Source organism: Hyperolius riggenbachi, chromosome 5 (genome assembly GCF_040937935.1).
Source record: "Hyperolius riggenbachi isolate aHypRig1 chromosome 5, aHypRig1.pri, whole genome shotgun sequence".
NCBI classification, from domain to species: domain Eukaryota; kingdom Metazoa; phylum Chordata; class Amphibia; order Anura; family Hyperoliidae; genus Hyperolius; species Hyperolius riggenbachi.
In genome coordinates this window covers 343,014,931-343,028,954 of record NC_090650.1, presented here as the reverse complement: position 1 = coordinate 343,028,954, position 14,024 = coordinate 343,014,931, and the positions used below count along the sequence as shown (strand labels likewise).

Genomic DNA, 14,024 nt, shown 5'->3' with positions numbered 1-14,024 from the left:
GAAATGGGTAAGGGGTAAAAGTACCTCTATACTCATTTCTCCTGGGAGGGGTGGTGGGCATCTGGGGGAACCCTTTTTAAAGGGGACTCCCAGATTCCACCATGAACCCCCCACCCGGGAAATCGCGGCCTCCACCTCCACCGCCCATCGGAGGTGGAGAAGAGCCCCTTGTCCTTGGATTGGACAAGGGCTCGGAGGGGGAGGGGAAAGCTTGGCTGCCCCTCCCCTTCCGAGACCCCCCAATCCATGGACCATGCGGGCTGGTATAGTCAGGGTGCGGAGCCCCACGCGGCCGGTGCTCCGCATTCTGGCTATCCCAGCCTGCATGGGGGGACAAGGGGTTAAAGAGGTCTCAGAACGAAGTAAGTAAAACTCTTCCCACTTGGGGGAATCTATGAAAATAATACACTATTGTTACCTGTGCAAAAAAAACTGACATTTTCCGCATTTAAAAGACATTTTTGCCCTTGAAACTTAAAAATCGATTTTCTCAAAAACTATAAGGTCTTTTTGAAAAAAAAATTTTCCTCTTATTCCCACTGATCCCCTTAATATACCCTAGGAATTTGGTGTTCCTAAACTTTAAGCAGGCTTTGCTATTAACCGTTAAAGTCGGCGGGTTTTTAAATGTATACATTTTTACTTTGAAACTTTAACATCGATTTTCTCAAAAACTATAAGGTCTTTTTGAAAAAAAAAATTTTCCTCTTATTCCTCCTGATCTCCTTAATATATTCTCTAAATTTGAGGATCTTAGCATTTAAGGGGGCTTTGCTATTAACCCTTAAAGTCGGCGGCATGAACAAATACCCATTGTAATGCGAAAATTACGCTTACGCGAAATTTCGCGAAATCCTTCTTCATTACGATTATGTACTTACGGCCATAATCGTAATTACACTAATTACGCGAAATTTCGCGAAATCGTAATCAGGTCATTACGCTCATCTCTAGGTGGCAAGCTGCACTGCAGTTTCAAGCTCGTTTGGCCCATGAAACAAATATTCTTTGCAGATTTTTACACTTCATTATATTTTTAAAACATTTTCTTCTGGCAGACTCAAAGCACTTTAGAGCTGGAATATGGAGCCTTGCACACAGACTTCTTATATTTTTATGCACTGGCTTGAGCCAGGATTCGAACTCTGGTCAAAGGTTCAAGATTTACATCAAAGGCAACACCCTTAACCAGTACGCTATCCAGCTAATTATATTCACTCTAGTGGACCTAAGCTTGTTAATATAACGGGCTCTAGGCCTCCCTCACAACTCCCCTCCCACCCCTGTGACCGCCGCCGCATGTCAGCGTGCACTACCTTGTGCCCACCCGCCCACACACCATACCCACACATGCCTGCCCCCCTGGACCCGTGCTCGGTATGCAAATGTACACACACACAGGGACATACAGGAGGAGGACGCAGCGACACAGGGGATTTATTATATAGGATATCATCCTGGTTGCTAGCAGAAATGGGCTAGTTCCTTAGCTTCAGTTTGCTTTTAGGAACATGGTTACCATGGTCCTGAGTCTGTGTTTCACATCAATCCACAATAGGAAAATTACTGTTATAACTTTATTTTTTAATTATAACCCACCGCTTCCTGAGCATTATCAACACTTTATCCTAACCCAACAAAGAATTTCACAGCTAGACCTTTTTCTATGGTATCTGAGATTACAGAGGATAAACCAGAATTCTTTCAAATAAAATAGCACAACATGGCTCTTATGCTCAGGTCCATCACTATGTCCAAAGTGCTGTATTTATTCCTTGTATGTCCATTAATGGTGGAAAATAACAGAGAATTTGATGTTAACGCTATGCAGCATGTACCATATTTATCCTTTTTGTCTCCGAGAGCATCCACCTGGCCATCTGGAGAAAGGCGAATGAATTTCTTAGTGGCTTTGCAGTAGAATTGCAGACTATTTTCATGCTGATACTTCCATTTTTCAGCATTCCACTGAACAGAGAGGTGTACAATAAATATATGTTATTAGTTTTACAGGGCTTTGAACACTGAAATAAAAATGTATGGCAATAAATACTGACACTTACCATTTCCTTTCTCTTCAGTTCAACTTCATGTCCTGTGGAGTAAACATGAACAACACGGCATTGTAACGGGATTGTAACGGGATAAGCCACTTGTGTCATAAAACATTCATCTTTTGTTTGATTGCTTACTGGCTGGAAGGTCAGCTTCGTCTGAGGTAGACAAGCGCCTGACAATTTTCCCATCATCCTCCCCTTCATCCAGCCATCTGAAATGAGTAAAACCGTTAATTACCAAAATCTTTTTGAACCTTACTAAAATGCTAAGACTAATGTCTGCGATTACGAAGTAAAACTAACAATAACAATAACAATAATATTTATATAGCGCTTTTCTCCCTGGGGACTCAAAGCGCTGTGACCCTGCATTATGCAGTCTCAAAGGCTCGGGAAAAGAGGTGAGTTTTTAGCCTTTTTTTAAAGCTGTCCAGAGAAGGAGCCTCTTGTACTGATTGTGGAAGTGAGTTCCATAGAGTAGGGGCTGCGTAGGAAAAGGCCCGAGCACCAAATGTTAAGTGTATCCTGGGAATAACCAGCTTCATCTTGTTGGCAGAGCGGAGGGTGCGTGAAGGGGCATAAAGTTCCAATAGATCCGCTATGTATTTGGGTCCCATGTGGTGTAGAGCCTTGAATGTCAGCAGGCAGATCTTAAAATTGATTCTCCATTTTACTGGCAACCAGTGAAGAGTTTGCAGTACTGGGGTGATGTGTGAGCTGCGGGGGGCATTGGCTAGGAGTCTGGCTGCAGCATTCTGTACTAGCTGTAAGGGGCGCAGAACCTTATCTGTAGATCCGATAACCAGGGCGTTGCAGTAGTCTAGGCGGGAGGATACAAATGCGTGAACCAGGGCAGGTAGGTCTTCAGCTGTGATAAGGTGTTTGATTTTCGCTATATTTCTTAGATGGAAGAAGGAAGACTTGACGACAGCTGATACCTGCTGTCTGAGTTTTAGATTTCCATCCAAGATCACCCCAAGGTTTCGCACAGAGTCTTTATACTGTACAGTATCTCCCCCAATTGCTAGTTTGAGGTGGTGAGCGTTTTGAACTTTATCCATCATGTGTGGACCACCTACCACCAACACCTCTGTTTTGTCAGAGTTCAGCCTCAGCCAGCTGGTGTTCATCCAATTTTGTAAATCCACTAGACACGCATTTATGGATGCTGATGGGTCTTGGGTGCCAGGCTTGAAGGACAGATACAGTTGTGTGTCATCTGCATAACAATGGTATCCTAGGCCATAGTTCTGGATTATTTTGCCCAGTGGGAGCATATAGGCTGCAAAGAGTAATGGTGATAGTACAGAACCCTGTGGAACTCCATAGGCAAGTGGCACTGGATTAGAGTAGTGTGTGCCCAGACATACTTGCTGTGTCCTGCCAGATATTAAGGTCTGAAACCATCTAAGAACAGTACCCCTTAGGCCACAGTAATTCTTCAGTCGCTGGATAAGAATTTCATGATCCACAGTATCAAATGCTGCTGACAAGTCAAGAAGAATCAGAATTGAGCAATCACCCTTGTCCCTTGCAGTAAGTAGATCATTCATTACTCGGACTAATGCTGTTTCAGTGCTGTGCCTTTTCCTGAATCCTGACTGAAAAGTATCAAAGATGTTGTTATCTGTAAGCCTGGCTTCTAGCTGGTTGGTGACTGCTTTCTCGATAACTTTTGATAGGAATGGTAAGTTCGCCACCGGTCTGTAGTTGGTTACAGAATCAGGATCTAGTGATGGTTTCTTCAGGAGGGGTTTTATGATTGCTTTCTTTAGTTCTTCTGGGAAAAGACCGCTTTGCAAGGAGCACTGAGTGATTTTGTGAAGTGCTGGCCTGATCAGCTCTGGGCACTGCATTAAGGATCCAGTTGGGCCAGGATCCAGGTCGCAGGTAGTGGGGCGGAGACTTTGAATGAGAATTCCAAAATCTTCTACACTCAGAGTGTCAAAGACTTGCCATGGTGGTACGGTAGTAGGCATATGCAACGTCCAGTGGTCAATTGATGTAGTTGGTGTAATGCTGGCACGGATGGTAGACACCTTGTTTGTGAAGAAGGCAGAGAATTCTTCACACCTTTACCTGGAGTATGTGGTTGGGGCTTTTAGGCAGGAAGGATTGCAGAGTGATTCCACTGTGTGGAAGAGTTGAGCAGCTCTGTTGTTGGCTGTAGATATTTTGTGCGAGATAAAGTCTGATTTTTTCTTGGTTATTGCTTGTTGGTATTGTCTGAGGTGTTGAACTAGGCTAGATTTGTGCTCCTCAGTCCCTGATTTACGCCACTAGCTTATGAATGCTTGAGGAAAGCTACAACAGTGTTGCAGAACATGTATTAGTTATTTAATGAGGAAAAGAGGACTAAAGACTTATAAGTGCTTTACCCGAAACTTTGCCCCTTTACATTTTACGTTGTGCAGAAACATTACTTTTTAAAAAGTCACAACAACCATGTTTCTTAGAGGGACACTGAAGCGAAAAAAAACAAAACAACTTATGATATAATGAATTGCATGTGTAATATGGCTAATTAATAGAACATTAGTAGCAAAGATAAGAGTCTCATATTTTTACTTTCAGGTATATAGCTTTTCTTAGCATTACATTATTCTATCATATTTGCTGTTTACTATGAAACATAGCAGTGCCAATGACCATTTTAACCACTTAAAGCGGATCAGAGATGAAAAACTAACTATAACAAGTAACTTGTCCATATATTTTATCTAAAGTTTAGATAGTTTACACAGCCTATCTAGCTGCAAACAGCTTCAACAGTATATGATTGTTTCTTCCTGTGATACAATGAGAGCGGACATGTTCTGTTTGTCACATTACACATGGCCCTGTGCATCTCCAGCCCTCAGCCTGTGAAAATTTCACTCCCCTCTTCTCCTCTCTTCTCCCCTCTGCCTCTGAAATCTCTGGCTAGTAACACCTCCTCCTCCTCGTGCCCAGACTGAGCTCCCATAAGCCATTGCTACATCTGTCTCAAAGTGCTAAGGCACTGGAGAAGCTGTGGGCAAGGCTTGTTTAGTTTATAGGGAATTAGATTATTAAAACAAAAAAAAAGTATTTGGCTTAAGGAATGCCTCATAAACTATATGAAAGGAGCATAATTATGCAATGAGTAAAAGTTTATCTCGGATCCACTTTAAGTAACAGCGGTTTCTGCCCCTTTAAGGTTTAGAGACGGGTGGTACAGAAACGGTGGAATCCTGACAAATCGCCGCACATACCCATCACATGTCGGGAACCTGGGCCACCCACTCGGCTGTCTCTATGATGGCAGAGTTCCTGTGAGCCGGCCGGGAGCCGCTTTCATTGGCTCCTGGCCCTGTCTTTCAATGTAAGCCAATGGGAGTTGCTTACATTGAAAGACAGGGTCAGGAGCCAATGAAATCGGCTCCTGACCCACTCACAGGGCTCTGCCGTCATAGAGAGTTAGAGACAGGCAGAGTGAGTGAGCTGCAATGGAAGACAGCAGGGATACAGTGGCGAGATGGGTGGGAACGTTGAAAACAGCGGATGCGCGCAGCAGCGGTGAATTGAAATCTACGCCCTGGCAGGGCCTCCCTAAGCCAAACATTTCATTTAGTTTGGCACTGCTATTGGCCTTAGGAAGCGGGCTCAGACCCGCGAAACGCGTTGCCTGTGCTATCACTAATAAAATCTTTTGTTGTTACAAAGATTTTGTCATCATTGAAGTAAGCTAACTCATTATCTTTTCGTTTTTAATCTGTTTTTAAATGCTTTTATCGTATATCAGGCCACCTCTTTTACCCAAATAGTGCTGTCATACACAGGTACAGTGAAAAGGTAGGAACTGAATGTGCTGGGCATGGCACAGTACAGCAATTAGCAAGGGCCAGCTGTGACAGACAGGGCTGTATATGCAGTGTCAGTGAGCCACAAAAAAACAAAAAAAAAAACACATCACAAGAACAATAGCATTCAAAAGAGCTGTTTTGGGGTGCTTTTTTAGCAACAAATATCAGCAAAGAGCAAGCTAACAGACCTCCTAACTATCACTTTCCCTATCTCTCCAATGTCTCTCCCTTCTCTCACTAATACTGCAGCACACAGAGTGAGAACATGGCCGACGCTGCAGCCTTATATAAGGGGGAGGTGGCTTCAGGAGGGAGTGCAGCCTGATTGGCTACCATGTGTCTGCTGACTGTGATGTAGAGAGTCAAAGTTTAGCCTAATGATATAGTATAGGGGGCTGGTCGAACTCGCATAAAGTTGCTTGCGATGTTCGTGCGAATAAGTTGGCATGCGAACCGTTCGGGCCATCACTACATATGACTGTTCCATACACTTTCGGAGTCTGTGCTACTTGCTAATCTGTGTGGATCATAGTATACGGTCGCTGGCCTTCAGTCTACAGACAAGTATATGTTTGGATCCATGGGGCTTCTGTCATACACTGCTTTGCCTTGCTGCTTTGCTGTATAACTTGCTTTATCCAGGAACTGCATCACTTTCCCTGCAATTAACATCAAAGCCATACATGGAATAATGCTTTCTGAGCTTGCTATTGAACTGAGATGGTGCTTTTCCTAATACAGGTTGCAATCTTCCAAGGGAATTGGCAGGGCCGGATTTACCATAAGGCACTGTGGGCATGTTTCTACAGGCGCCTGATAATGGAAAGGTGGCTCACTTGCCTCCCCCAGTGCCTCCCTCCCTCCCTCCTTCCCTGTGCAGAGTCCCGAGCAGAGTGTAAATGAGAGGTTACTCACCCTGCTCTCTGCATTCCACTGACAAGATCTCCCTTCAGTCAGGGGCACCTCTAGCTGCTCAATGTTGAGCATCCTCTACCTCTACCATCCTCTACCAACCTAATACTAATACTAATACTCTGGCTACCTATGATGGGCAGGGGAAGAAGTGACAGCTGGGCCACACTTGTGGTGCAGTTTGGTGGGAAGGTTGTAGGTCCATGGTGGGTGGAGTGTAGGGTGCCAGGACATCTGTGCCTATAGCCTCCTGTGAGGTAAATCCGGGCCTGGTAATTAGACTTTCACTGATGAACCCGTCCTCTTTATCATCAGAGTCCTTACATTTAAATCTGCCTTTCTGGTTTGCAATTATAGGCCTTTGTGATGTGGTGTGCTTGTTTTGGGATGAATGATGCAATTTAAGGAGCAAGAGGATGTATGTGTGTGTGTGGCTCTTGTTGGGGGGGGGGGGGGGGGGGATCAAGGCATATAACTGAACAATTTTGAAGTAACTCTTTTGGTAAATAAAATGTATACAGTTTTTTCACTAAACTTGATTTGTTTGCTGGTTATTGGTGTGTACCATCCACCGATAGGTATTTTTCCTTCCTAATTGGTATTGCTATGTACTCCCAATGTTGCTACGTGAGCAATTAGCTGCACAGAGGAGGAGCTTGTTATGCATTTCCCCAGCTGGATTCATCTATTGACTTGCAGCAGATGTGGACACGCCCATATAATGTTCTGTGTTTCATTCCACATTGCATAATTGTGTATTACATGCACATGTTTTACGTGCTTACAGAAAAGCAAGCTGAAATATGATTTATAATATATAGGGCTGATATGGAGGCTGTCATATTTATGCCTGGCACTCCTGCTGCCTGGCACGCCTACCAATTGCCTGGCACTCCTGCTGATCTCTAGTGTATCAGTAGTTTCTGACTCACACATATGAAACAAGCATGCAGCTCATCTTGTCAGATTTCTTTTCAGAAACATGTGATCTGCATGCTTGTTCAGGGGCTATGGTTAAATGTATAAGAGGCAGAGGATCAACAGGACAGATAAGCAATTGGTATTGTTTAAAAGTAAATAAATATGGCAGCCTCCGTATACCTTTCACTTTAGGTTCCCTTTAAGTAAAAGTATGTTAACGCTTCAATAGCATTACATGACAAAAAGGTTTGAGTATAAATTGCATACGCTGTATAATTTAATCCAACGAAAATGGAGACACGTTACAACCACTCTGATGTGATTTGTTCCACTTGAACTGTGGTTTTCAAATAAAAACAGAATTCTTGCAGTTTATCAAGACGCACATTAAGGAACTTGGAGGGATGTAGAACTGATTAGATTATGTTTCATGTCACCAATCTGAAGAATTTATGTTGCATGGCATAATATAAAGCCATGATGATTTACAGAAAATTTCATAAAATTAAACCGCAGAACACAATCCGTGGCAAGATTTCATTAGCTGGTCTCTCAGCTGTGCCAGAATTTAACAGTCTCTTGCTCCGTAAATGTTCTCATAATGTAAAGTATACCAGCACGCCCGCCTTTACTTGTTATTCACTGTCTGTCTGTGTCATGCAGCCAAGCAGCCAACTGAGTGAATGTGGAGTATTCGATTCAAAAACGTATTATGCTGGGAATACATCATGAGAGTTTTTGGCAGATAGATGGTTCGATAGATAATTTCCGACAGGTCCGATCTGATTGTCCATCGTTTTTCTGATCGATTTTTCATAGAAGTGAATGAAAATGGATCAGAAAAACAACAGGAAAAACGATCGGACAGTAAGTAAATGTGCTGAAAAATCTCATCGTGAACTCCCAGCATTACAGAGAGAGGATCAACAAAAATGCAGATATGCAGCAATTTTTTTTAAAAAAAGGTAATCAGTAATGGCAGGCTCCATGTTCTGATCATTTTAGGTTTTCTTAAAATATGTTTCTTCTTTTTTTGTATCTCTATGTAATTTTACCATAAGGCTGGTTTCAGTTCTGCCTTTTCTGTTATCTGAATTATTATGTCACGGGGTTAACGTTTTCTCTATGACTATATAGGGCGAATCGATAGCCTTAACTGGAGTTCTAGCCGTCTCAACGTAGGATTAGCACATAATGATCATTCCCATCTTAGCAATTTGAGGAATGCATTTGCTCCTGTTGTCAATTAATATTTGGAAGGTTATATACACATATTGCTCTGGGTAGGAATTTGTCTATATGTAACGGCTATGTGATTCTATTATGTGACTTGATGTAGCTTTTATACCTGTTCTTTACTCATCTGTCTTATTATCTCTATTAACCCAGTATCTGGGCTTTCCTTTTTTGCCAATAGATTAATGCTGCTATCCTCCTGTATTCTTCTTACATTTGCCGTGTGGTTAACCTGTTATGTAATCTCCTGCCGTTTCTACAATAAAAAAGGCTGGTTTCAGGCTGGCAACCGGCGTTATAGCCGTGTTGTGTTGCAATGCTCGCATTGCACCTCTGAAAATAGCCACGGCAATGCACGGTAATCTCCCTTCTGGCTACAAGCAAAACAGGAAGTGAGGCTCTCTAGCGCTCACTTCCTGTGGCTGAAATTTGAATTGCGCGGAAGTGTATTGAAAAAGATACGCTTGCGCACCACAACGCAAATGCTAAAAAATGTAAAAAAGCTGGATCACGATAGACATACATGACTTCTGGTCACCGCACCTCACCGTGCATGTTGCCCAACAGTGCGCTGTTGCTTTAGAGAGAAATCAGGCACTTCCGGTGGATTGCATCGTGCCTCGCTAGGTATGAAATGCCCCATAGACTTTCATGGGTATAGTGTTACCCCATTCGGACTTCTCACCCTGGCTTCTTCTTCTTCTTCTTCTCCATCTTTACTGCCATCTCAGTTTTGCTCTTCTGCATACTAACATCACTACATACACTCCCCGGCTGAGTCCTCTGTATAGTGTCACCTTTCCATCTTGACTACTGACTACTACACAGTTACTGACAAAGTGTAGAGTACTCAGTTGAAGGTAACAAGCTTTACTATTGCTCTAGACATCACCACACTCCTATGAGTATCCCACCCTTTTAATTTTGGTTATTCAGTGAGTATATTGAGGATGGTGTGGTGTCTTTGGATCAAAGCATACACGATAATGGAATCAATAAGTTTTATTTAGCTGACTGAGAATTCATCATGTACAGGAAACTTTAAGAATTTCCAAGAAAACTTATTTCTATAGTTGTTTAAATAATAAACTGTACCAGTTTTCCTTTAGACTAATTTTTTTTTCTGTACAACCCACATGCCTGAAGTCTACAATCTGCATCTGCATCTGCATCTGCCCTGGAAAATCGCAAGAGAAGAAGAAATGTATTTCATAACACGGTCAGAATATAGCTCAGGAATCACTTTTAAAGCAGACCTGAACACAGAACTTTCTCTCTGCTCTAAAGCCCAATCTACCAAATACGATTCTTTATACGATTCAATTACGATTCTATGTACGATCTGATTAAATCCGACATGTCCGATCGGGATTCGATTTGATTCAATTCGATTTGCCATTGTTTTGCAATGGCAAATCGAATTGAATCAAATCGAATCCCGATCGGACATGTTGGATTTAATCGGATCGGAAATAGAATCATAATCGAATCGTATAAAGAATCGTATTGTGTAGATTGGGCTTAAAGCCCCATCTACACGATACGATTCTTTATACGATTCAATTATGATTCTATTTACGATCCGATTAAATCCGACATGTCCGATCAGGATTCGATTCGATTCAATTTGATTTGCTATTGTTTGCAGTGGCAAATCGAACTGAATTGAATCGAATTCTGATCGGACATGTCGGATTTAATCGGATCGTAAATAGAATCGTAATTGAATAGTATAAAGAATCGTATCGTGTAGATGGGGCTTAAGAGATAAGCAGCAGCATAATAACCTTTGAAGAAAAAAATGTCTTTGTTACAGCTGATACAAATCCTGCAATAAATCTCCAGTGTGTCTACTTCCATGAAAGCAGACAATGGCCTCGATTCATAAAAGTGCCTGCGAGCGGGGAAAGTCGAGCGGGGAAACACCGCTGTCGGTATTTCCGCCTTCAGGGTGGTAATTCATAAAAATGTTGCCTGTTGTGACAGGCGTGCGGAGATACTCCGCTGTAGGCAGGCGTTAGGCTGTCGGGAGACATGCGGAAGCCGGAGAAGCAGGCGGAATCCCTCCGTGCGGTGTTCTCTCTGCAGCTGCTTGGGAGGTCTGTCCCATTCACTGCAACGGATTCCGCACGCTTCTCGCCACATCAGAGGTAGCGGTAATACCCGTCCGCATACCGCTACCTCTAATTTTTATGAATTGACCACTTGTTACTTTTGCTGTGATAATCACCGCGCAAGGCGGTGATTTATCACTTTGCTCGCGAATGTCGGCTTTTCATGCGGAAAAGCCTTTATGAATACAGATCTTGCTGTGTGGTCGGTAAAGTGTGCCGTTTTCTGCATTCCCGCATGCGGGAATGCTTTATGAATCGAGGCCAATGTCTTAACACTCTATGTTTACAAGCTGCTCTGCCAAAGCAGCAAGCTGACACAGCTGAGAGATAATTTACAGTTGTGATTAGTCAAAAATGAGGGGGAATTAGACAGGCCAAACTCTCTAAATACATACAGGGTGTGTTTCTCTGTTTTCCTTCTGTCCTGTGCAAGAGTTCAGGTCCACTTTTTGGAGACTAATATAATAGAAACCTTCTTTTTTAACATGTCTCTGCTGTTAGACAACATTGTTGTAAATGTTTAACCCATAAGTCACATCTATATGTTAAATATTTGGGTGAAAATGAGCAAGCAACAAAGTAAAACAGCAAACAAACGGAGTGTTTTCCTCAAACCTGGAGCAGAAGAAGGAGTATTCTTTGTCTTTGACTTCATCATGAACAATGACCTTCTCCAAGAACCAACCATTGCCTAAAAATAAAATAATCAATAAATAATCACAGTAGTTGTTGCTACTGATACTAATAATAAATAGTATTAATGTATAGGCCATGAAACACCTATTCATAATCACGATGTTCACAAAACTGTGCAGGTGTTGTTGAAAAGCCCTTCAAAATCACTTGTATTATACCAAGTAACAGTCTGGGAACGAGAGGCACTTAAAACATGAAATGTCACTTCAGCTATTCTAAAACAACATCTGCGGATCTGAATCAGTCTTCTTGGAAAAAAATTATTAACTGTACCATCTGAGATACATATTCTGACTTAGAGAGACATCTACAGATGTCTTTGCAAAATAGGGAGACATCTGATCATATCACAGCAGAATGTCCAGTCATCAGGTTGGAGTGCGGTCTCTGGACATATACAGGTAGTCCCCAGTTAACAAATGAGATAGGGACTGCAGGTTTGTTCTTAACTTGAATCCGTTCTTAAGTTGAAACACTGTGCCATCTCTCTCCCTTGTACCGCCTCTATGACCTTCTGTACCTTCAGTGTCCTCCTCTATCCCCCCACTGTGTCACCTTTGTCCCCCTGTGCCCTCAGCGTAGTGCAGAAAAATGTAATTTAACTGGTTAAAAAAAACATTTTTTGTTTGAAATTTTTTCAATTGATTTAATCAAAAACTACAAGGTCTTTTTGAAAGTTTTTTATTTTCACTTGTTCCCACAGAATCAGATTTCATCAGATCGTATCGGCCAGTCGTTCAAAAGTCAAATGTTCGTAAGTCGGGGACTATATGTACCAATCTCATAACTTTAACCATGTCTAATGGATATTGAAGAATGTAATTTACATACTATGCACAATTCACAACAATTACATTTATTATCAAATTTTTAGATATTTTATTGGACCAGATACTTATATCACTATAATACTTTTACATCTGGATTATTGTCCAATGCTGCATAGTCACACACCTCGTCACTGGATGACATGCATGACTATGCAGCATTTTTGTTTTTAATGGGTGTTTGGGCTGTTCTCTACTTCACATTACTCATAACATACCCACCCTTTCGATATACCTGGTATTAAAGGATTTCAACTCCCCCTCCTTGCCTAGCCCTAACTACTGACCTATTACTATTGTTATTGATTTATAAAGCGCCAACATATACCGTGGCGCTGTACAAAGTAAGAAACAAACATGGGGTACATAATAATACAGACAATGGTGTACACCAATATACAAAATAAATAATTGGTGACAAAATACAAAACGATACGTAATACAAAATCCAGAATTGGTAATGACAGTGATAAAAGTAACATGATGAATAAAATGTATAATGAATTCCAAGACACAAAAGGGTGAGAGAGCCCTGCCTTGTGAGCTTACAATCTAAAGGAATGGGGGGGGGGGGAAGAGGTGGGGTAGTGTACAATAAACATTTAGAGGCAGTGTGTTTTAGGATATCTAGTAGGAGTGCAGTTTGGTCTTAGGCAGGGCCGGGCCGAGGCATAGGCTGGAGAGGCTCCAGCCTCAGGGCGCAGTGTAGGAGGGGGCGCACAATTCATCCAGCTGTCATTCCTAATTGCGTATGAAGCAGAAAGAAATAAGAAAAGGGGATACATAGCAGTGACCCAGAGAACTAGATATTAAGGTGTTGGGGAGGTTGTGGGCCCTGTGGCCCTCTTAGTTTAATAGCAATCAGTGTGTGACAGTTGGGGTGGGAGGGTTGGAGGGGCGCACTTTGGTATCTCAGCCTTGGGTGCTGGAAGACCTGGTCCCGGCTCTGGTCTTAGGACAAAGAGAAGTGGCCTAAGGTAGAGCATATGCTTGTCGGAGCAAGTGAGTTTTTAGAGAGCGTTTAAAAGTAACAAAGGTTGGCGAGTGAATGTTGTGCTGTGTAAAGGCATTCCAGAGAAAGGGTGAAGCGTGGGCAAAATCTTGTAAACGTGAATGCGAGGAGGTAATTCTAGAGGAGGACAACAGAAGATCATGTGCAGATCTGAGATTGCGATTGGGTTGGTATCTGGAAATTAGAGAGGAGATGAACTTTATAATAAACCAATCGCCATATCCCAGTGCAACTTTAGAATCAACCAGTCGCTATACCCTGATGTAACTTCATAATCAACTATTCTCTATACCCTGGTGCAACTTTAGAATCAACCAGTCGCTATACCCTGATGTAACTTCATAATCAACTATTTTCTATACCCTGGTGCAACTTTAGAATCAACCAGCCGCTTTACCCTGATGTAACTTCATAATCAACCATTC

At 42.2% G+C, this 14,024-nt stretch overlaps 1 protein-coding gene across 4 annotated transcripts in view; it reads right to left on the bottom strand.

Annotated features, from left to right (window-relative positions):
• The window catches only part of RP1 (RP1 axonemal microtubule associated), a 542,476-nt gene that overhangs the window by 352,686 nt on the left and 175,766 nt on the right, over window positions 1-14,024 (bottom strand). For all 4 annotated transcript variants that reach the window (XM_068237387.1, XM_068237386.1, XM_068237388.1 and 1 more), the window contains 4 exons: window positions 11,680-11,755; window positions 2,193-2,269; window positions 2,064-2,095; window positions 1,839-1,968 (listed from right to left, as the gene is read on the bottom strand). In XM_068237387.1, the coding sequence (XP_068093488.1) occupies window positions 1,839-1,968; window positions 2,064-2,095; window positions 2,193-2,269; window positions 11,680-11,755 (315 nt within the window). The remainder of the gene's footprint in view (window positions 1-1,838; window positions 1,969-2,063; window positions 2,096-2,192; window positions 2,270-11,679; window positions 11,756-14,024) is intronic.